General features: G+C 54.0%; 1 protein-coding gene across 1 annotated transcript in view; it reads right to left on the bottom strand.

Moving 5' to 3' along the window:
* Positions 1-13,985, bottom strand: part of NIBAN2 (niban apoptosis regulator 2) — a 53,319-nt gene extending 39,334 nt beyond the window's left edge. The window contains exon 1 of the mRNA XM_047069893.1: positions 13,792-13,985. Coding sequence (XP_046925849.1) covers positions 13,792-13,846 — 55 coding nt within the window. The 5' untranslated portion in view covers positions 13,847-13,985. The remainder of the gene's footprint in view (positions 1-13,791) is intronic.
* Between the last annotated feature and the right edge of the window lie 10,514 nt (positions 13,986-24,499).

Consider the following 24,499-nt stretch of genomic DNA (forward strand, 5'->3'; position numbering starts at 1 on the left):
TGTGCCAGGCACCAGGCATGGTCTCATAAAGCTCACCGTACGGTAAGCATGGCCATACAGTTGGGAAACTGAGGCACAGAATGCTGAGGTCACAAGAAAGACTGCCAGAGGGAAGCCCTGAGCACTGCAGAAAGGAGTCCTTAAGCGTGCTGTGTCTCACACACCTCCAGCAGCCCACGTCTAGTGCTAAGCCGCCAGCATGTCACGCACATCGCCCAGGGGGTCTGCGGCGGCATTCCGGCAGGAACAGTGAGTAGAAGACACCTAAAAACTGGAAGACTGGTGACTGGCAGACTCTCCCAGTTGGACAAGAACCCACTGACCCCGCACCACCTCACTGGCCCCATCCACACCCACCTTCATCGCCTGGCACGCAGAGAGACTCCATTCATGGAATCAATCTCAATCAAGTCTCTGGCTTGAACCACCACATGCTCCTCCATCCACGGCCACAGGTGCCTCCCAGGCTGGGCACAGAGCAGTGCCCAGTAGATGTCTGTTGCTACTGCCCGTAGTAGTAGAGGTAAAATCCTCTTTTTGAAGTCCAATTATAGGCTTCTTGTTGTGCCATTGGATATCACCTACCCATAGACATTGTTTCCCTAACTCCTTTTTTTTTTTTTTCCTATTGTAACCAATGTTTTAAAGTAATATAACCATTTGGGAGTGTCTGGGTGGCTCAGTCAGCTAAGTGTCCGACTTCGGCTCAGGTCATGATATCGTGGTTCATGAGTTCGAGCCCCAAGTCAGGCTCTGAGCTGTCAGCAGAGCCTGCTTCGGATTCTGTGTCTCCCTCTCTCTCTCTGCCCCTCCCCAACCTCTCAAAAATAAATAAGCATTGTTTTAAAAATTGTTTTAGGGGCGCCTGGGTGGCTCAGCCAATTAAGTATCCGACTCTTGGTTTCGGCTCAGGTCACAGTCTTGCAGTACGTAAGTTCGAGCCCTGTGACGGGCTCTGCTCTGATGGTGCAGAGCCTGCTTGGGATTCTCTCTCTCTCTCCCTCTCTCTGTGCCCCTCCCCTGCTCACTCTCCCACTCAAAATAAATAAATAGGCTTAAAATTTTTTTGTTTTTAAAATAATATAACTATTTGGCTGCATTCAGTAAATTCCTGGTGTGGAAGGGCCGGGCGGGCTTCACCAGGGGCTCTGGGCCACCTTTCTAGGGCTGCTCCTGCTGGTGGTGGGACTGAGGACCATGTTCCTCGGACAGCCATTTCCCATATAGCCTTTAGAGGGCCCAATGCTCTAATCACAGCAACCTCCGCACCCCATATGTCCGCCTGGGGATGCACAGAGAAAGGATTTCAGGGGCTACAAAGCCAGGTCAGCACTGCAGTGACGCAGACCCTCAGGCCCTGTGTGCGGCCAGCAGCAGCACCCTTCCCAAATGGGCCCATTTTCCTGACAAGGAACTGGGGCGCCAGGAGGAGAAGGGACCTGGGCGTGTCCCATGGCCACTAGGAGCCTGCTTCCTCATCTGTGACCAGAGGGCAAATAGGAGGCCGGGCAGAGCCGATCCCAGGACAGCACTCCTCACAGGACCAGCACGTGCAAGCTCACGAGGAGGGTGGGCATCTGGTCATGATTCACCCTCTGATAATTATTTAATTAATGAGTGACTGGTAACCGTTTGTTGCAAAGGTCTCTCCTGCCTAGCCTTGAGCTCTACACGGGCAGGGCCTGGATAAACTTGGTTTGGGTGCCAAGCACACAGTGAGCCCACGGTCAACGCATGTGCTTCTGTGCCTGACGCGCAGTGAGTCAGCAAGGGCGCCAGGACGGAGTTGGGGGGGGGGGGTCCTGCACCAGGGGGAGGGGCCGCCTGCCCAAAAGCGAATCCCTGGGCCCCTGCTTCTCCTGGCCTCACCCCCGAGGCTCAAGGACAAGAACAAAAGGCACAAAGCCGTGAGTCAGACAGAGAGGAATACACGCCTGGAGGAAGGAAGCTGTGTGTGGCTGCACGCACTCCACGCCTGAGGTCTCTCCACGCCTGCGGTCTCAGACCTCAGACGGTGGGACCCAAACCACTCCTTCCAGATGCGCAGAGGGGAAGTCACAACCAGCCAGGGCTCTGAACCCGCCTGCATCTGCCTCCCCTCTATACCCCCCAAGGCACCCTCTCCACCTACCAGACCCTTCATCCAAACAGCTTCGGGGTCCCTACGCTGCAAGACCGTAAACCTTGTGATGACATTTATGATTCAGTCACGGTTAAGAAATTAAAACAATTTAAATTAATAAATGTTAATTATACCTATTGATTACGGAGCCTTTGCTGCGCCCAGCGCTGTGTTAAAGAAAGCATAAATGTAATTCATAAATACACGTAATGTAATTTAGCTGGGGAAGTATTATTATCACTCCCCAATTTACAACTAATGATTCTGAGGCATAAAGAACCAAAGTAACCATCCTAAGGGCATTTGGCTAGTAGTTACTAGAGCAAGCTCTGACCTGCCTGGCCATACTGTTGACGTAAGGGGAGCCCTCGTGGAACTCATACCATAGATGAGAATCAACCACAACCACGGGAGGAGGAGCCTGGAGGAGGGACACCCCCACCCCCACCCAGCCCTGCCATGGGCGGGACCCAGGGAAGGGTGTTCCCAGCTTCAGGGGGTTAGTCTGTGGGGTCCTGCAAGGCCTGTCAGAGTCCTGGAAGCCGACCTAGAGTGTCTCTCAGAGTGTCTCATCCAACCCCTTCCTTGCACCATGGGGGAAACTGAGGCTCAGACTGGCAGCTAGCCGGAGCTCCCATCCACAGAGCTGGAGTCTCAGAGACCACACAGGGGACTCAGGAAAAGGGAAGGAGAGCAAAGAGGCTCTGCCCCTAATCTCACAGGAAGTCTGCTGGGCCCCACCCTGGGGGGCTCCAGGCCAGACAGGCAGCCCAGCCCCCACACTGCAGGGCAAGCCCCAGAAGCAGCGTTCGGTCTCCCGGCTTCTGCCCCCGGCTCAACAGGAAAACAGGAAAGCTGAGCCTCGAGGCCCCCGCTCCAGCCTGACGTGCGTTGGAGGCTTGTCTCCCAGGAGCAGGCGGACTCTCGGGTCACTGAGAAAGTAACCCTTCTGCTTAAGAGAGGGGGCCCCGCCTCCAGCCACAAAGAAATGAAGTTTCTGTCCAGCTCCCTGTGTTCAACCACCCAGCTCAAGGCATCTCCCACCCTCGTCACCCTCCTGGAGAGATGGGATCACCATGTTTTAGAGAAAGGGGCGGGGACCGAGGCCCAGAGAGAAGCCCCTTGCCCAAAGTCCCACGGGGGCCAGGGCTATGCTGAGCTGAGCCAGGAGGGCCGTCCCGCGGCCAGGCTGGGCAGTGACCCCCCTCCCCGTTTCCCAGCAGCCTTAAATAGGGGAGAGGGGGCGTGAGGGGAGTGTACCACTGCCTTTTTTAATCCACCACAACACCTCGCTGTCTGCGTGTGGACAGGCCGGGGCTGTCTCCTCAGACACAGGCCTATCTGTAAGGCCGGCACAGGGCTGCTTCTCTCCCACGGACGGCTTTGTTTGTTTACTCGGGTTTTCAAAATTATAACCTTTCCAGCCCCACCCGGGCCAGCCACGCCCTCCCTGACCAGTCGGTGCCGCCTGGGGCTGGCCATGGGGACAGGGATGGAGGGGGCCTTGCGCAAGGGTCAGGGCCCTACATTCCCGTCCCAGTTCTGCGGCCTCTGACACCCTAGGTATGTCCTCTGCTCTTTCTGGGCTGCAATTTACTCCATAACGAAATGGCAGGGGGTTGGTTAAGATGACTGCAAAGGGTCCTTCCTGGCTAGGAGGAAGAAGGGTCTAGGCCAGAAAAAGAACAGCAGACACTGCCCATCAGCAAGCTTGAAATCCAGGCCGAGGTGAGGCTGTGGCCCAAGCAGCCAGGAGTAAAGCTGAGGTAAACCCTCCCTGCTAGCCCAGCACCCGCCCCCCCCCCCCCCGCCACTCCCAAAATCTTGTTGTCTTTTCTCCCCGCCCCCCCGCCCCCCCCCCACCAGGGAACATTTCCAAAAAATAAACAAAAACACAAAAACAAAAAGTGAAACAGAAGTACAATTGTCAGCTCACTCCCCCTCTGGATGTCGGAATCACCCCCGAAATCCCTGGCAGGCCAGGGCAGATGACAGCTCGCCCCACCCCACCCCCGACTCCGCTAAAATGGAGCTGCCATTTTACCTAGCACCTTCCAGACAACAGCTTCCCAGAATCTTCACATCCCAGAAGCAGGGCTCACCTTCCCGTTTTACAGACAGCTGAGGCACCAAGGGAGAGAGCAACTTGCCCAAGGCCACAGGGCTCATGGCGGCAGAAGCCAGCTGCCTCCCAGTCAAGACCAGACATGCTGCCTCTTGAGCTGGGCTGACCAAGTGGTTTAAACCAACATGCACTTTGGAAAACATAAAGATCCTCTATCTTTGTAACGGAAACCACATCACATCCAGCTTGATGGAAACTTCGGGGCTGGCACGAGTCCCATGAGATCGGGGCTCATGTCACTGCTTCATCCCCACCACCGGGCTCGGGTCCCACATAAGACAGCTTCCAGAGAGGGCTCTTCCTTCCAGAGCAAGATGGCATCAGGCAATAAATATCACACCTTCCCCTTCAATGCAGCCATGGCCTACAGGCTCCAAGAGGTCAGAGCTAGAAGGGCACTATTGTCCTAGTGACCCATTACACAGATAGGCAAAGCGAGGCCAGAGGGGAAGAAGGACCTGCCAGAGGTCACCTGGCACCAGCACTGAGGCCCTCACCTCCCAGTCTGCACCCGTAAATAGCTGCTAGCAGGTAGGGGGATGAAAGGCAGGTGGAGCACAACAGCGTGAGAAGTTTCCTGCCCAAGGGACTCTTCTAGAAGATTCTGGCTTAACAAACTTGGCTGGACACAAACAGCTCTGTTCAGCATGAGGCATGAGGAGGCTGGACAGCTGTTACAGTTGGCTTGGCCACAGATCAGTGGGTGGGAAAGCGGGCTTCACACTTTGCAAACCACAATGGATTCTTCCTCTGCCCCTTCTGGGAGCCCAGTTACCCACTGGAGCCCACACCCTGCACTTTGGATCACACCGCGAGGAGGGACAGTCCTGGCCAATGTCCTACCGTGGACCATTCACACAGTAATGACTAATACCAACAGGAGCCAATGCTTTCTTAAACACAAAGAGTTCTACCCATGTTACCCCATCGATCCCTCACAACCTCGCAGGTCTGGGCTCTGGTTGCACCCACTTCACAGATAAGGAACCTGCAGCCCAGCGAAGGGAAGACACCTGACAAATGACAGGGTAGTTGAGACAGGATCTCAAAACCAGGTCCCTTAGAATCCAGGCCCAGCCCTTTCCCCACTGCCCTTGGAAGGCAAGAAGGTTCTCCTACTCAGAGCTGCCTAGGAAGGGCGTGAGTTTCACGTCATTGGAAGAACAGGAACAGAGACTGCAGGCCTTGAGGAAACAACCCACAGGATCCGTCAACCCCACAGGGCTGACGAGAACAGAGGCCAGCTGTCCCCAGCCTTGCACATCGCCATCGCAGAGGACTGGTTACTCCAACTCCCCCAGACGCACTGTCTCCTGATGTGCCCCACTCCCATCTCACTGGCCCAGACCATCCCTCACCCTGGGCTCTCCTCCTCTCACCAACCTTCCTAACCCTCCCCAGGACTTTCGGGACAAAGTCCCCTCCCCTCCAAGGCCGGCCCCTTGGTTCCCCCAACTTCACCTCAACCCCTCCACCCACTAGGCCAGCCCCTCTCACACCTTCCCACAGAGGACCTGCCCCTCTAAGAACACGCCTCGCTCACCCTGCAGAGGGGCGGCCAGCCGGGAAATGCATGTGGGCCAGAGCCAGGGAAAAGCATGTGTCACCGTGTCCTTGTGCCTGGTACAGTGCCTGGCACACAGTAGGTGCTCAGTAACTGCCGACTGAAAGAATAAAAGAAAGAATGACCAAGGGCACCTGGGTGGCTCAATCAGTTAAGCGTCCAACTTCATCTCCGGTCATAATCTCATGGTTCATGGGTTCGAGCCCCGCGTCGGGCTCTGTGCTGACAGCTCAAAGCCTGGAGCCTGCTTCGGATTCTGTGTCTCCCTCTCTCTCTGCCCCTCCCCTGCTCGCACTCTCTCTCTTTCTGTCTCTCAAAAATAAAATAGCATTTAAAAAAAATTTTTTTTTAAAGGAAAGTACGACCAAGTGCATCTGGGGCCAGAGCTCACCACACCTCTGTGGGGTCTCATAGGCACACAGGTTAGCAGGACCAGGCTTGAGAGCCGCAAGGCTAGTCCTGGACACATGTGCCCGGGCAAGGGGGCGTGTTCCCATCTTTCTGTCTGTCTATCCTCCATGCCCGGCCCAACGTCAGGCAGCGAGGACAGTGCTGTTGAATGATGTTGAATGATTCTGCTATGTTGCTACAGCCTCTGCCTCACCATCCTCCAAGGTGTCCAGGGTCACAGGATGGTGCTCCTCATGCCAACTTCCCGGGGACACACACAGGGGGTAAGGGTGCCTAGGGCCACAGGACCAACCTGGCACATCTCCCTCCACGAAGTGCCCCTTATCACAGTTACCATTCATTACGTCCTCACCCCCCCCCCCCACTGGCCCTGTGCTGCACCATCCAGGGGCCATCACTCTTGCCCTCACACCCTAAGAAGACAGCACTCTCATCCACTTTCACACAGGACACTGAGGCTCAGAGAGGGTGACTGACTTGCCCCGAAAACACCAGTCCCTCCGGCGGCAAAGCTGGGCCTCAAACCCGAGCAGTCTGACCGCAAAGCCTTGCCTGGAACCTCTCGACTCCCTGCTTCCTGCAACTTACCATCCACTCTGCCGCTGGGCAGGTCCCTTCACTTCCGTAGCCCACAGGTAATGCACCTCTAATGGACAGTTCCCAGGGGGTGGAACCAGGTGCCCAGCAGAGGTGGGCACCGCCTGTTCTTCCAGTTTTAAATCTGTGAGATCAGAAGATTGCATGCATGAGCCTTTCTGTGACTCAGGCCCTAAAATTCTACCAGGAGAGGGGCGTGGCTCCATTCCACCCTTGAGGGTTTTAAAGTTAGGTATCTGCCTTCCTCTTTCCTTCAAACTCTGCCCAGCGCTGTGTAGAGAAAACCCTTCTTCCTCAGGCCGGGAAGTGAACGGGGGCGGGGCAGAGGGTAAGGAAAAATTGGCTCAGGAATTTCTGCAACCGCAGGGTGATGCCTGATGCCTGCCTTGCAAGGAGACCCAGGGTGAGTGAGTCATGAGCTATGCCTGCAGAGGAGGAGGAGGCCACGCGGAGGAGAACAGGACTGGTCAGAGAGTGACTTGAGTCCCAGACTGAGTAATGTCGGGAGGGATCTATTTGTGCAACCCACGGGAGCCTCTGACACATGCTACTCTGTTCCTCTCCCAGGCCCCCTACCCCCACCGCCTGCCTCTCTTTGTGGCCTTTTCCACGTTGCCTTCCGGCCCAGTCTGGGCACCAGGAACTGTCTAGTCACTGTGCAACACGGTTTTAACAGCTAAGGCCTTAGACTCCCGAGTCGGGACCTTGCCGCTGCCTTGCTCTGCCCCACCTGTAAAATGTTGGGATAGAGCACAGAGGGTAAGGATTCAATTGAAATAATACAGGTAAAGGAAGGCCTGGCACGTAGCAAATGGTCACTTAAATGATGCCTAATCTTACAGGTACCCAGGTATCATTCAGAGCCTGATATGGCCACTCCCTGCTCTATCAGCCACCATTGTCAGGCAGAAGACATATCAGTGGAGTCTGCATGGGCCACAGGCTGGCTGGCGAAGCACTCAAAAGCCAATGTCATTAGTCCACGTCCCCAGCTCACAGCTCCCCTCGGAGCCTACGCCCCCTGGAAAGATGCTCAGAGGTATTGGGGGCTCCGAGAAAGGAGCCTCCCTCAAAATGCCCAGATGGGTGGAAGCAGGCTGGGGGAGAGTAGGTCAAGAGGTGAATCTGTCTTCGGCAGGGAAGCTGACCAGAGCAGGAAAGGAAACAAACACAGTGACTCAGTTTGCCCCTGAAAACCAACGTCTAGTCACAGTGGAGCATGGCAATATCCGGCATCAGGGGTAAGGCTAAGAAAACATCTGTTTGGATGGCCTCGGGAGGACCACTACAGCCTTTGGGAATGCTTCCAGGGAGGTTCTAAAGACCAGGGAGGGATGGTTATTATAAACCCTTTAGTGAAAGGAGCAAGATACAAATTGAGTCACGGTCTCAGCAAGGTAGAACAATAAACACAGGAGAGAAATACTGCTAACGAATGGAGTGCTGATGGCCGGATGGCAGCGAGTGATTCTCAGCCTCGTCTCTAAACTTCATTCCTCAGGCGGTGGGGAGGGAAGGCCACGGCCCAGTTTGGGTTTAGAAAGGTCTCTTTGGCCATGTGTATGGGAAGGATGGAGGGGTGAGGCCAGAGCTCGGGCCTGGACAATGGGAAAGGAACAGAGTCGAAGCTGGATGGAGGGGCAGGGCAGGGTCAATGCCAACAAAAGGCTCGTTATGTAAGACTGACACGAGAGCAGAGCAGAATCCCCAGACGCTTCACCCCCAGGGGCTGGGGGTGAAGACCTTGGCTCCGGGCAGTGGCCCAGGCGGGGCTGGGCAGTGCTTCCGGCCGGCCTGGTCTCTCTGCAAAGCCCAGCGCAGCAACTAGGAAGCCACGCGCCTGGGTGAGGGGATGGCCGAAAGGGGACATCTTCCTCCCTTCGCTCCGGGGACCTACCGCCATTTCCCAAATGTGAAGAGGTAGGTTTGTAAAATCAATGCGGAAAAAGGCATTATCTGTTTTGGCTCAATAAATACACGAGATTCCGTTTTTCTCATATCTGACTGTCAAAAAGGGTAATAACACTCCAAACAGAGGTACTTGGTACTGATGGGAGGAATTCCAAGTGTGTACAGGCTTTTCAGAGGCTACATGTTCATACATGAAAATGTGACCCCGGAGTTCCCTCTCCGACACGGGAACCTGGCTCAGCACGTGTGCAAGGTTTGGGCAGCACCATGAATTCTCACAAAACACTGGAAACAACCCAAATGTCCACTGATGAGGGGATGGGTAAAAAAATGGCACCCCGCACAGAAGGAAATCCACGCATGGAAGAACGAGGCCGACTCGTGTTCTGATGTGGAAAGATGTTCACGATACAGCGAGCGAAAAAAGTCAAACCATAGAGAGATATACTTGGACCTCTTCCTTTTTTTTTTTTTTTTTTTTTCAAGAGAGAGAGCCGGGGGGGAGGGGCAGAGAGACAGAGGGAGAGGGAGAGGATCCCAAGCAGGCTCCGTGTTCTCGGCACAGAACCCCACGGAGGACTCGATCTCACGAACCCTGAGATCACGACCTGAGCCAAAATCAAGAGTCAGACGCTTAACAGACTGAGCCATCCAGACTCCCCAATTGGACCTCTTCTTATAAACAGAGCTAAATGCATGTGTACACACAGATGTATGTTTAGACACAGGAATACCCCAAACTCCAGCGGTTTCTCCCGAGGAGGAAGAGTGAAGGGAGGGCAGAGGGAGGGAGTGCCCATTTTCTCACTTTACACCTCTAAATCGTTGTGCGTGCATTACTTGTGCAACCAGCCAGCACGGGCAGTGGTTGCCTGCGGTGCGGTCCCTCCCATTAAGGGGTACGGAGTTTCTCTCCGGGTTGATTCTCAACTTGACTGTGGCAATGGTTGCACAATTCTGTGAATATACACACACACTACACCATTGAACTGTACACTTAAGTGGGGGAATTGTCTGGCAGGTGAATTATGTTTCAATAAAGCGGCTATTTAAAAAAGATTTAGCAAAGGGAAAGGTGAGCTTGGCAGAAGGGAGACGCACAGAGACTGGCAAACTCCCTCAGCAGCCCTTTCGGGTAATAAATCTCAGAGCAGTTTTATGTGTGTGTCGGGAGGCGGTTTGGGGCGGGAGGGAGGTTCCCTTGGCTCCCACAATTTCATCGCGGCCAAAAGAATTTCCCGAGGGGCTGAGTCCTTCAAGGCTGTTCTAGAAGCAGAACGACCCCCTAGGCACTGGCAGGATTCCTGCCAAGGGCACAGCACCCGCCCCTCCTTGTACATCCTGAGTAACAGTAAGCTCCCTCCCACACTTACTTGATCTAAGTTTGCGTGGCAAAGAACCACCTACATGGACCACCGAGACACTTCCATGCTCGCATCCCAGTCGGGTTCTCTGGGCCAGATAGAAGGTGTGGGTTGGCCTAATCCCTCACCTCTCCATGTCCTAGCTCCTTCCTAGTCGTAAGGGGGCCTCATCACTGCCCTCAGGGCTCACTCCAGATAGCCTACATCCATCTCACACATTTGCCAATGCACAAGGAACACGGAATTCAAGGTTTCTAAAAACCTGGTGGATTCTTGCATCCAAAGAACAGTATCCCTCCTGATGCCCGGGACTGAACAAATCTCAGAGAAACAGGATCTAAACCACAGCTACAATTGCCCCCTTCAAACTCCAAACACCTAGCCACTCTCCTCACCCACTGGAAAGAAAGAATCTATAACAGAGAGTAAGTGACAATTCTCAATAATAATAGTAATTGTTCGCTGAGCACTTGCTATCTCCCAAAGCACTGGGCTGCGTTCTTTTTTTTTTTTTTTTTTTTTTAATGTTTACTTACCTACTTTTGAGAGAGAGAGTGGGCTCCAGCAAGCAGGGAGGAGCAGAGAGAGGAGAGAGAATCCCAAGCAGGCTCCTAACTGTCATCTCAGAGCCTGACACAGGGCTCGATCTCACAAACCGTGAGATCATGATCCGAGCCGAAATCAAGAGTCAAATGCTTAACCGACTGAGCCACCCAGGCGCCCCTGGGCTGAGTTTCTTACCAGCATTATCTCATTAAATCCTTGCAACAGTGCCCAGCAGGAAACTACTATTATAATATCCCAGTCTACAGATTAAAAAATTGAGATTAACATGGGGCGCCTGGGTGGCTCAGTCGGTTGAGCGTCCGACTTCAGCCAGGTCACGATCTCGCGGTCCGTGAGTTCGAGCCCCGCGTCGGGCTCTGGGCTGATGGCTCGGAGCCTGGAGCCTGTTTCCGATTCTGTGTCTCCCTCTCTCTCTGCCCCTCCCCCATTCATGCTCTGTCTCTCTCTGTCTCAAAAATAAATAAACGTTAAAAAAAAAATTTTTTTTTTTTTTAAATTTGAGATTAACATGCTGGCCCAAGTTCACATCAGCTAATATAATGTGGAGTCAGTGTGGGGACCCTGAGCTGGCCCAAATCTGGAGATTTATGGAGAAAATTTGGGACCGTTAGGCTCTCAGAGCCAGAAGGGACTTCAGCCATCGGGTAGCCCACAGCCATCAGTTCACAGCCAGAGAAACTGAGACCCAGAGGAAGTGAGTGACTGTCTGAGGTTACCCAGTCCTCCTGCCTCCCAGGCCAGGGCTCTTTCCTGTACACAAGCTCCCTCATGAAAGTAGGAGGGAATCGTCCTGCCACCAACCCCACAGAGTTGCTAGTTGAGAACAAGCCCCTGCTTGCCAGCGGCTTTGAAATCCCAGGATGAAAGGTGCCGAAGCAGCAAAATGGCACCATGGACAGGAGGGTGCCTGACCTCTGCCAGGACCTGCAGGCTGGCATTCACCTGCTCACCTGCTCAGGGTGGGCACAAAACTGCAGGAGCCACTGGCCAAGCCACAGGACCCTAACAGGCCTCAGAGCTCAAAGGACGGTGGGAAGGGATGTTCCAAATGCAAATGCAAAGGGGTGGCCCCAGGTAGGGAGGGCTCTGGAATTTTAATTGTCAGGCATGAACGTGCTCACTGCTCCTTGGGTGTGGTGAGGAGGGTGCACGGATCACTGGAGGTGGCAAAGGCCAGCCTTCATCCTCTCCAAAAGGAATTTCTAGGGTGGCCTGCTTCCTTGGGAGGGGGCTAGAGGCTTTTGCCTGCTTCCAACCTCCCAACCCCCCACTTTAGGTGCTCCCTCAGGTGAGCCTGGACCAGGAATTTGAGGCATTTGAAGAGGGTTATTAATAGCACTGAAGTGTTGAGAAGACAGGGGCCAGCAGGCTGAGTGGGCACAACCCTCTTCCAGTCAGCCTAGTATCCACAAAACAAACCCAACCCTGTCCAGGAGAGGACACTTCACCTTTTGTGGTTGCGGTCTCCACCCGTGTAAAATGGAGGGGTGGGGGGCGCTGGCAGTTTTCAGCCCAGGAGGTAGGAAGGTGGGGGAGAGCAAGAGCTGGGTGTGGGGGAAGGAAAAACCCCACCGAAGAAGGAGCAGGCACACCCCACCCAGGCCGGTGAGGGGCCCCAACGGGAGGTCGTGAATGGATGGACTGTTACAGAGCCCCAAGAGGCAGCCACCGACAGGGAGGGGACAGGAAGACTCCGCCCCAGGCTTTCCTCCTCCCAGAGTCCAGGCCTGTCCTATAAGGAGGCTTTTCCAGGACTTAACCCCCTGCTGGTCTGAGGCTGGAGAGGGTCTGACTCATTTCTACCTCACCCTCACCCCTGCATCCGGGCCCAGGCCTGGCACAAAGGGGGAACTCAGGCAGCAGGCCCAGCACCACAGTCACTGGACAACCCTTCCCCAGCACCTTCTTTGCTCTCAACTGTGGGGCTCTGGAGACACAGAGTTAAGGGACACCTGGTCCCTCTACTCAAGGGGTACAAGCAGGCCGACAGCTGCCGAAACTCTACAGGACTGTGGGACACATCAAGATAAATGGAGGTGGACACAGTGTTCTGGGCTCACTGGACAGGGAATGGCAAAGCCAACAAGGGGAGCAGACTCCCCCTTCCATAGGCTGCACCCATGCCCGCACCCCATATGGTCCAGCACCCCATGCACTGGTGCTTCCTCTGTGCCAGGCCCTGCGCTAAGCAAGCCACATAAATTAGGCCACTTGAGTCTCTCAACAACTCACTAGTAAGAAATTATTCACCCCGTTTCAGAGAGGAGAAAACTGAGGTGCCAGTCCATTAGGAGACTTCCCTAAGAGCTAACGGCTGGGAAACAGATGCTGGGATTCCACCCAGGCAGCCTCACCCAGGGCGGGAGAGGTGAGCCACAAAACTGAGTTTCCCAGGCACTCTGAGATTCTCACTCTCTCTCTCCATTCCCCCCGGGGATGGAGGAGGAGGAACCCAGGACCCTGCTGCAGTCCTGGGGCTTCCCCCAGGAAGCCTGGGGTCAGCTGCCCTTCTAAGAAGTGGCCACGGTGCAGTGACAGGCTGGGAGCAGGGCTGACTGCAGAAGGGGGCTGAGGAGGCTGGGCTGCGGCCTTGACCAGCCTCCCCCTCCCCCCCACCGGACACGCCTGCCAGCAAGAGCACCCTGCTTGATTGAGCCTGAGTCAAAGGGCAAGGGTCTGACCTAGCCCTTCTGGGCACTCAATCTTTCCCTAGCCCTACTCCCCAGGCGCAGTCCAGGCATTGATGGGCCTGTCCCTAGAAGCCTCAGCCACGTGTACTAGGGCTGGAACCGGGACAGTGAGGAAGATTCGGGACACGCTGGCCGAGTGGGCCACAGCTCCATCAGGGTAGTATGTTGGGGGATTTGAAGCGACCGGCTCGGAGGGGGTTCCAGTAGAGGGTGGGGGGCGCCTTCCCTCGGAAGGGGGAAGGGCGAGCTCATAAGGGGGCAGGAAGAGGCGCCCAAACGTGGAGGGAACAAGCTCAGGCGCAGGACTTGGTCCCTAGCCACTCCCGCCATGTCCGGGGCCTGACTCTCAGGAGACCCCAGCCCCGGCGCGGCCGGCCGACTGGGGTGAGAGCTGGAGCTCCCCTCTGGACCCCCAGCGCGCTGCGCCGCGCGGGACTCACCTGTGATGTGCTGGCGCCGGGCGTCGTCCAGGTGCGTGGACAGCACGTCCCCCATGGCGAGGAAGAGCCGCGGCCCGATCCGCCCGCCACCCGTCGCTGCTCGCGCTGCTCAGGCGGACGCCGCTGGCGCCATGGAGCCCGGCCCGTCCCGCTCCCGCCGCCCCTGGCTGCGGCCTCCGCTCTGCCCGCGCTCCAGCCCCGGCCGCGTCCGTCCCGCCGGCCGCCTCCGCCCCGCGCCCCAGCCCGCGGCGCAGCAGCCCCGCCGCGCCCCGCCCCGCCCCGCCCGGCCCCGCCCCCGGAGCCGGGCCCCGCCCCCGCCGTGGCCGCCGGCTGGAGGGCGGGACTGGGGGAGGGGGGAGGAGGGAGGGACCCGGGACGCCGGGACTTGGGAGAGACCCGGGACAAAGACTAGTAAGAAGAGAGGGAGAGCGAGGAGAGACGCTCTGAGGGGCGCACCGGGCCCAGACCGAACCGAAGAAAGAGATGGGGCTGGTGGGGGCATCTGAAAGAACGAGGAGTGCCCTGGGGGGCTCCAGCCTGGGGTCACCTCCTCCCCTATCCGCGCGGGAAGAGAATCACGCCGAGGAGGTCGTGGGGGAACTGGTAGGGGACGCCTAAGCCGAAGTGCGGGAACTCGGCGTTCGCACCCCCCCTCGGCCCGCCCCCAGCCCTGCCCGCCACCTCCCGCTCTCAGGAAGTTCCTGGCCTTGATCCGACCTGCCCCAGAAGGTGTGCCCGCCTGCCTTGCACAATAGTGCGGGGAAAGGGGAGGTGGCAGGGAGGGCTGGAGCCCCAAAGGCACCCCCGGTGCCCGTGCCAGGCGGACATTCCTCAGGCTCAGCATATGGGTGTTTCACTCTCGGGAGGCAGCTTGTGGGACGGGGCAGGTCAGGAATGGAGAAAACAATAGAACTTTCCAGTTTGTAAAAGATTCAGCCCCACAGACCTGCATGGTCTGTGGGTATGGGTCGGGCCTGCGGGGCTGGGCATGGGTGGGTCCGGGGTTTCAACCCTACCCCGGCCACCTCCCAAGCCAGTGAGGGAACCGGGTTAACAACTGGGATCCCCAAAATCATGGATTGGGGGTGGCAGAGGCCTTCCTTGTCTGCTGATGCTCAGACTTCCAGTACTGCACCCCAAAGGTGATCCAGTTTCTGCCTGTTTACCCTGGTGACTGAGTACTCACCACCGGTGCTTTCCCTGTAACTGGGTAGTTCTTACGGGAGCTGTGACACAGGCAAAGAATGCTGATAAAGAAGTTAACATTACTGAGCACTGGTTCTTCTGTCCTGTCGGCACCACCCAAGGGAGGTTCGAAGTCGATCAATGTGATACTGGCAATCCGGCACTTATCCATGCGGACAGGGGCTTACGGGTCACTCGGCATACAGGTGATAAATTGCTTGCTAGGCCCTCTGCAAGATGCTGGGGGCAGGGGAAAGGGGGGAACGAGTTGCCCAAGCTGTCCTACCTACCCACGCTGTGACCCGAGACAAGTGGCATTACTCTGAACCTCGGTTTCCTCATCTGTCGAATGAGAATAATGACGCTTTGTTGTGAGGATTAAAGCATGTAACAAAGTGACCAGCACAGTGCCTGGCACCAGACTGGTCATGTCAGTAAATAGAACATACCATTCTGTTGTTGTTGATCACAGTCCCTGCCCTCAAGAGCCTATTGAAACTTAAGGAAGGAGCAGAACATTCCATTTGGAGGAAAACCACACAGAGAGACTAGTACCGAATCACAAGTAGAAAAAAAAACAGAATTTGGGGGCACCTGGGTGGCTCAGTTGGTTGCGCGTCCGATCTCAGCTCAGGTCACGATCTCACAGCTTGTGAGTTCGAGCCCCGCGTCAGGCTCTGTACTAACGGCTCCGAGTCTGGAGCCTGCTTCCGATTCTGTGTCTCCCTCTCTCTCTGCCCCTCCCCTGCTCGTGCTCTGTCTCTCCTGTCTCGAAAATAAGTAAACATTTTTAAAAAATTAAAAAGAAAAACCAGAATTTTGACAGCAGCTATTGGGGAACCGCATTCCAGGGAGTGGAGAGAACACAGGCAGAGGCCTGTCTTTGAAGAGCAGGATATATTCATGCGGTAGAGTCATCAAGTGGAGTTGAAGTCAAGCTGGCAGGGATTACTGGTTTCCTTCACAGAGATGGAAACGGAGGCCCAGAGAAGGCAGGTGACTTGCCAAGGTCACACAGCAAGGCAGAGGCAGAAACCAGCCAGAAGCCAAGTCTCCTGACACTCGTGTTTTCTTTTTTTTTTTTTTAATTTTTTTTTCAACGTTTATTTATTTTTGGGACAGAGAGAGACAGAGCATGAACGGGGGAGGGGCAGAGAGAGAGACACACACAGAATCGGAAACAGGCTCCAGGCTCTGAGCCATCAGCCCAGAGCCTGACGCGGGGCTCGAACTCACGGACCGCGAGATCGTGACCTGGCTGAAGTCGGACGCTTAACCGACTGCGCCACCCAGGCGCCCCATGACACTCGTGTTTTATAGCTGGAACTGGCTGGCATCTGGATCCTCCAAGGCATCTCCTCAGTCAGACCGGAGGCCTGGGCCGCTTAGGATAGAGGCGGGGCCGCACACAGCCCTTTGCCAGTCTTCATGGTATACCCAGGCCTGTCAGCCTGGAGCACCCACAAACCGCCCAGAGGGCCAGGCCCCTAGCCCAGGGACCCCCCTCTTTCTTGGCTTTGGAGACCCTCTGTCACACGTCACCTAGCCCCTCTGAGCATCCGTGGCCTTATATGAGAAGCAAATAAGATCATGAAAGTAGAAAGGCATCATAAGCCATAAGAGTGCTGTATATACATGTGAGTAGCTCCCTCCAGACTTTGGGGCCAGTCCCAATTCAAGATTCATTCATTTCACACACATTTTTATCTTGGGGTTGAATGGAGGGGAATTGACTGAAAAAAAAAGAAGTCAGAGGAGAACTATGAGGGAGGATGGAAATGGTCTCTGCCGGGGCACCTGGGTGGCTCAGTCAGTTAAGTGTCTGAATTCAGCTCAGGTCACGATCTCGCGGTCCGTGAGTTCGAGCCCCGTGTCTGGCTCTGTGCTGACAGTTCAAAGCCTGGAGTCTGCTTCAGATTCTGTGTCTCCCTCTCTCTCTGCCCCTCCCCCTCTCACACTCTGTGTGTTTCTGTCTGTCTCTCTCTCTCTCAAAAACAAATAAACATTTTAAAAAGTCTTTAAAAATTAAAAAAAAAAGTGATAAACATTAAGATAACAAAAGAGGATGAGGGATTAAGTTGACAAGAGTAGGGGTGCCACCTAAGAAGGCAGTCTAGGAGGTGACACTTTGAGACCTACTGGCAAAGAGAAGCCTACTCCATGAAGATCCGGAAAGAGCTACCATGTATGAACTGTGTGCCACATGCCAGGCATCATGCCAAAGGCATTCCCTGCCCTACGGGCAGCCCTCACAACTGCTTTATGGGAAGAATTACCAATCGTAAGGACTTTCAAAAGATGATATTCCATCGGAAGCACATAGCCGCCCTTACTTACGCGCCGGACAGGTAGGCCTGGAGAGGGCATGCCAGGTAAAAGGAGTCAGTGGGAGCAAGGGCAAGGGAGATGAGTCTTTATGGGCCCAGGAGCTATTCCAAGGGGACAAGAGAGAGGGGCCCTTGCCATAGACGGCTGGGACCAGATGGGAGGCTCCTGGAGTGTCCAGAACATAGAGGTTTGGTTTTGTTTTGTTTTGTTTTGTTTACTTTATTCTGAAAAGATTGTAAACTTCTTTAAAAATTCTCAGCTCTCCACGGCTTTCTTTACATTAGTAAATCAGGCCAGGGGCACCCGGGTGGCTCAGGTTAAGCAGCGGACTCTTGATTTCAGCTCAGGTCACCATCTCACAGTTGTGAGATCGAGCCCTGTGTCCAGCCCCTCACCCAGCCCCAAGTCAGGCTCTGTACTGGCGTGGAGCCTGCTTGAGATTCTCTCTGTCCCTCTCCCTTGGCCCCTCCCTTGCATTAGAGCACGCACTTTCTCACTCAAAAAATTAAATAAATACATACATACATAAATACATAAATAAATAAATAAAGCCAGCGTGGGTGGCATGGGGGAAGAATGACATTTTTTAAAGGAAAGAAAAATGAATACAGTCATCGGTCATATATGAGGAAGAGGAAAGGATTTCAGGAAATTAGACATCAGGAGAATTTCTCAACTCTGAGAAACTGGGAACCTCTGCCCCTACACTTGAGGCTGTTTTACTGTTCAGTTTTCAGTTTTGAATAAATGAAAGCATGTTTTCATACATTTCTTGGCCATTTGTGGGGTTTGAATATTCATATCTTCTGCCTGGGTTTCTATTGGAATGTCTTTTTTTTTCTTATTGGTTTTTAAGAGCTCTTTCTATAAGGAGGAATTTCTTCTCACCTCTGCAAGGTGGAGGTGAGGAGTGTCTCTGCTTTTTTTTTTAGGGCTCTGGATGTCATATCTATCCACCAGCTCTCCCACGCCTGTCCCTCGGCCCAGGCCCTAGAGCCTGGTGGAAGATACCAGGCATGTGGACAAAGGAGAGGAATGGTCCAGGTCTGGAGCAGGGAGGGAAGGCTCCCCATGCCCACTTGCTGGGACTGCATCGTCCTGGGCAGAGAATGCCACCTACAGCCCCTGATTCATCAGTCCTTTGTCAGGAAGTGGCTTCTGCCAAGCTGCCTCTCTGCAGGGCTGCCCTGCCCCACCCCACCCTAGAGCACTTTTAGAAAGGAGGACTCAAATGTGAAGAATAATAATACTTTACTTTGAAAGGGAGGCTCCAGAAGGTCGAGGACCCAGAGCTTGGACAGCAGCCCAGAGAAGGGAAGGGATTTGCCCCAGAACATACAGTAGGGGCCCAGGCAGGCACCCTTCCCGGCCTTGTGAGAAGGAAGAGAGGCCCTTCCTTGCCCCATCAGTCTCTCTCCCTCCCAGCTGGCTCTGAGCCCCGGCTCTGCTCTCCCCACAAACCTGTCAGACCTGAAATAGCCCAGGAGAAAAAAAACAAACACCTTGGGTAAACAACAAGGGACTGTGAATGAATCAGGATTTTGTTTTTAAGGGGTATCATGTGTCCACTGCTGTTTACCTAGTTGGCATGGCCCCTTGCACGGAAGGGACCCTGGCACCCTGCCTGGACCTCCCCCCTTTATTAACTGTTGGGTGGTGGAAGGAGACACAGCTCACAGCCATTCCAACTGTCACCTGGACTCTGGCTGCTCCCCTCCCTTCTTGCTCCTTTGGTGACCAGCTCCTCCGTCATACCCAGGTCCAGGCCCCATGACTGCACCCCCACCCCCCGGTTGACTGCAAACCCTTTAGTGGCCTCCCTACCTCCAGTCTCCCATTTTGTTCCTCAGTGGACAGCCAGCTGGATTGTCCTAAAACACAGATATGACCGTGGCATTCCCCTGCTTCAACTCTCCTGTGGCTCCCACTGTCCTCAAGGACAAAGTCAGACCCAAACCCTAGACATGGCATTTAAGGCTCCTACCAGCCCCCCCTTTGCGCCTTTGCCCCTGGCCCTTCTCCAGTCCTGCTGACCTTTCACACCCTCACGCCAGCCCTGCTCCATCGACGTCAGGCCTTACACACGTGCTGATTCCCTTTCCCGATTTTGCCCCACCAAGCACCATCCATCCTCCAGACCTCAGCTAAAACGGCCTTTTGTCAGAACGGCCTTTCCTGTCCGCCACTTCTCCTAGCGCCTCATCACAATCAGCACATTCGTAATGACTTTATTTGGTGTGCAGTTATTTGTTGAAATGGATCTTCCTCTCTGATGACAGGAACTGTCCTCATTCAACATGACATCCCCAGTGTCAACACAACGGGAGCTTGGGTGAGCACCCGCACCGTGCAGAATCGCTGTCCTGGGTACTGGAGGTGAGAAGGACAGGAGACCTCCACCTGATCCCTGTGCCAAGACCTTGTTCCAAGACCTTCTCGGGCTCAGGCCGGCAGTGGCCACACCCACTGCGTTCCCTGCTTGAGAGCAAAGTCTGTTCTACAGTGTCTGCCATTGGGAGCCTCTGCTTGCATACCTCCAGGAACCGGGTGCTCACCACCTCCCCGGGTCACGATTCCACATTGGACCCAATAGCACCCAAGTCAGCCAAAGGAGTATGGCCGTGCCAGCAAATAGGCAGAGAGTGAGAAATAATTACAACATTGCTGTTCCCAGCTGTGGGCTTTGCAACCCTCTGCCCTATTTAATCTTTACCACAGTTCTGTGAAAGAGGTCCTTTCTGAGGACATCTGGTGTTTTTTGTTTGTTTCGTTTCGTTTTGTTTTGTTTTTAAGTTTATTTTGAGAGAGAGAGAGAGAGTGTGTGTGTGTGTGTGTGTGTGTGTGTGTGTGAGCATGAGCCAAAGAGGAGCACAGAGAGAGGAAGAGAGAGGGAGTCCCAAGCAGGCTCCACACTCAGTGCTGAGCCCCACACCAAGCTCAATCCCAGGACCATGAGATCATGACCTGAGTGGAAATCAAGAGTCAGATGTTCAACCGACTGAGCCACCTAGAAGCCCCTAATATTACGGCTGCATAATTTTCCATTGTGTGGCTCCATTAAACTATTTGCTACGATCAGACACTTATTTCCTCAATTATTGTCTGAGGATCAATTTCTAAGAGCAGAATGGCTGATATAAACTTCCTTTTGAGTTTTTTTAAAATTGAAGATTATTTATTTATTTAAAGAGAGAGAGAATGAGAGAGAGAGAATCCCGAGCAGGCTCCCTGCTGTCAGCACAGAGCCTGAAGCAGGGCTTGAACCCACGAACCGTGAGATCATGACCGGAGCAGAAGCCGAGAGTCTGATGCCTAACCAACTGAGCCACCCACGCACCCCTCCTTTGAGGTTTTTGCTACATGGTGACAAATCCCCCTGATGAAAGGATTGTAGCAGGCAGCAGTTCCCTGACCCTGCCATGTGCCTGTCATATGTCCCTTGTCAAGAACCCTGTGTGTCTGGTGTCATACCTCTCATCTCACCCCACCCTCCAGGGTGAGAGTCTGCCCCCCTCAAGAGCAGGGATCCCGAGCTTGGCCCGATTCCTGACTTCCCGGCAAGTCCCAGAGAGATGTTTGTTGCCGTCTGGGGTCAATAGTCACTGCCAGTCCTTCCAGGACCGGGAGGGGGTTCGGGCCCCAACAACCCTGTCAACCACTTCCATGCAGGCGTGATTTCCCGCTGGGTTGCAGCTGCCCCTCACCAGCTGGTGACTCAGAGCCTGGCCAGGATGGCAGGGCTAGCTGGGTCTACCCAGCGCTCCGAGTGACTCAGCTTGTGGTAAGGCTGGGCTGGGCCTCTCGAGGTGGGGCCACCTCCGCCCCAGCCGGGCCCTCCTTCCTCTCTCCCTTAAGACTTGCTGCTCTCTGTCCTCCAGCCTTTCTGAATAGAAAGAGAATAATCCTGGGTTCTGAGTGCCCGAGTGTGCCAGGGTGACCAAGACAGGGTTCCCACAGTCCCGAGGGTCACAGCCTGGAGGACAGAAGTCCTCGCATGGGGAGGAACAGAGAGGAGGCCCAAGAGGAAGAGGGGGTGGAGAGGGAGAGAGCAGTGGTGGGGAAAGCCTAGAGCCAGACATCGGGGTGGGCACTGGCTGCCGTGTGAGCACCATGAGGACCAGGCAGGGACCCAGAAGCAGGGAGCTTCGAAGGACTGTGCTGTGCTACCCCAGAGGACAAGTCAGGGACAACCGGCAGGGCCCCAGCTGCCTTGGAAGGTGAAGCATGGGGCTGGACTCCACCCCTGTCCCCCAGGCCACCGGACACCCTTGTGGAGGGTTTGACCTGCACACTTGCGTGGGGAGCCCTGAGCGGGGAGGCAGCCACAGAGATGGCACCCCCTCCCAGGGGGACTTTTGGGAATGTGTGGGGGGGGTGTTCTTAATTATCACTATGTCTGATGTCTGTAGGGGTGGGGGAGGAGGTGACACTGGCATTTAGTGCCCGAGGGTCAGCGATACTAAGCATTCTGCTGAGATGGCCAGTCCTGCCCAGGCACAAAATCCTCCCCCAACCCCCAGATCCAGGGATGAGACCCTCTGTTGCCCAGTTCCCTTGTGGAGAGGATCCTGGCTAGCGTAGAAGTTCCTCCCAAGTTGGAAGTGGTTTTGAGATGCACTGTATCCCTGGCCAGGGACTACAGCTGATGTTTTTATTCGTCATCTAGTAATGATGATGCTAAGGACATGAGTATGACACTGAGTGGCCCCCACGTGCTGGGCACAGAGCCAAGCCTTTGGATATGTTATCTTTCTGATGGTTCCATGAGGGCCACAATATTATTATCCCCATTTTGCAGGTGAGGAAACGCAAGCTCAGATAGGCAAGGTCAGTCCCAAGGCTGAGAAGTCGGGAAGCCAGTTTTCCAACCTGGGTTTATCTCATGACAAAGCCCTACCCCTGCCCATAGGACACAACTCGGTCCAGATGACAGTTGGGGAAACTAACACACAGACGTTTTCACTGCTGCCCAGCTAGCCACTGGCAAACCCAGAACCAAGATTTCTGAACTCATTAATCGGGAGTCTTCCCTCTGCAGCCTTGTGCCAAGGACCCCCATCTGAAAATGTGGAGCCGTTTAATAAGAAGAATAAAAAGCTGGGGTGCCTAGGTAGCTCAGTGGGCTAAGCGTCCAACTCTTGATGTCAGCTCAAGTCATGATCTCATGGTTCATAAGATCAAGTCCCAAGTCTGTCGGACTCTGTGCTGACAGCCGGAGCCTGCTTGGGATCCTCTCCTCTCTCCCTCCTTCCCTGCCCCTCCCCACCATAAATAAATTAAATAAATAAATAAATAAATAAATAAATAAATAAATAAATAAATAAAAACTAGGGTTTCCAAAGCAGGTTGTCTTAAAAAAAAAAAAAAAAAAAAAAAGGGGGCGCCTGGGTGGCGCAGTCGGTTAAGCGTCCGACTTCAGCCAGGTCACGATCTCGCGGTCCGTGAGTTCGAGCCCCGCGTCGGGCTCTGGGCTGATGGCTCGGAGCCTGGAGCCTGTTTCCGATTCTGTGTCTCCCTCTCTCTCTGCCCCTCCCCGTTCATGCTCTGTCTCTCTCTGTCCCAAAAATAAATAAATGTTGAAAAAAAAAAAAAAAAAAGCCCCGAGGAAAGGCCTTCCTGGAGCCTGTCCTCCACCCACATGCCTACTTTCTCCAAATTATTTCCTGCTCTGGAAACTTGAAGGCAATTCCTTTTACCTAAAGTGACTCACCTTTCTACCTGTAAGGTATCTTCCTGTAACTTTGAAAAACTCCAAACATGCTAAATCCTTCCTCTCCGCACACTGGGAAAGCCCCTGGCTGTCCTCAAGATGAGCAGGAGTAGATTCCGAATAGTCTTTAAGCTTCTTACGGTCGTGGGGACTAGGTCCAGCTGGTAGTCCCCGTCTCGGGCCTCGGTTTTTGCAAAACAGAGCTAATAATCCCTATCATCCTAGTTGATGTAGAGAGGCAATGGAATCAACCGTGAGAAGCACCTGGCCCAGGGCCATTAAATAGTAGCTGCTCTTCTGATGACTGTAAGCATCCAGTGTGGAAGACCGGTGGGTCTACACTGGGAATACGTGGACAGTGGAAGGTGCCAGGATAGGGGTTTGAGCCGAGAATCCTGGGATCGCTGAGCCGGGAGGGCGGGGCAGGAAGCAAGGTGGCTTCTCAGGAGGAGGTGGTGTGTGAACCGGACTGTGAGAGATGGAACATGTTTGTCGTAAAGAAGCCACGTGTCCCAGGTGCGCCAGCCGAGCGGCAGAGCGCTGGTTTGTAGAAATTAATTCTCTGGGGGTGTTTCAGGTGAGAAGAAAGGACCCCGTGAGACATGGATGAGGCCGGAAGTACTGATCTGGGCAACAGGGTCAGGCATACAGTTTCTTCCTTGCCTTTTTCTTTTATTTGTTGAGGCCAATGTCCAATGCACAATGAGGTTTTTTTTCAATGTTTTTGCTACTTTATTGAAGTGTAACTGACATATGATAAACTGAACATATTTAAGGTATAGAATTGATGGGTTTTGGCATATGTCTACCTGTAGAACCATCATCACAGAAACTTTAAGAACCACACCTGTAACCCCCCAATATTTCCTCCCGGCCTTTTGTAATTCTCCCTCTTTTCTCCCACAACCCACAACACATGGAGGCAGCCTCCAATTTGATTCCCATCGTATAGACTGGTTTGCATTTTCTAGAATTTTATATAAATGGAATCATACATTATTATTCTTGTCTGACTTGTGTTAAAACTCAGTATCATAATTTTTTTTTTAAGATTTTATTTTTAAGGGGATGCCTGGGTGGCTCATTCGGTTAAGCGTCTGACTTTGGCTCAGGTGATGATCTCACGGTTCATGGGTTCAAGCCCACCTTCGGGCTCTGTGCTGGCAGTGAGGAACCCGCTTGGGATTCTCACTCTCTCCTCTCTCTTTGCCCCTCCCCTGTTTGCACTTTCTCTCTCTCTCTCTCTCTCTCTCTCTCTCTCTCTCTCTCAAAATAAATAAAGAAAAACCTAAAAGAAAAAGGTTTTATTTTTAAGGAATCCTTACACCCAGTGTTGGGCTCAAACTTACAACCCCAAGATCAAGAGGCTCATGCTGTACCAACAGAGCCAGCCAGGTGCCCCTTAAAACTCAGTATCATAAGTTTGAGATTCATCCATGGTATTAATATTTATTTATTTTTGAGAGAGGGAGAGAGACAGAAGTG

The sequence above is a fragment of the Lynx rufus genome, unplaced genomic scaffold, assembly GCF_022079265.1.
Source record: "Lynx rufus isolate CCGP_SWC_20201006 ecotype Redwood Valley unplaced genomic scaffold, mLynRuf1.p SCAF_10, whole genome shotgun sequence".
NCBI lineage: Eukaryota > Metazoa > Chordata > Mammalia > Carnivora > Felidae > Lynx > Lynx rufus.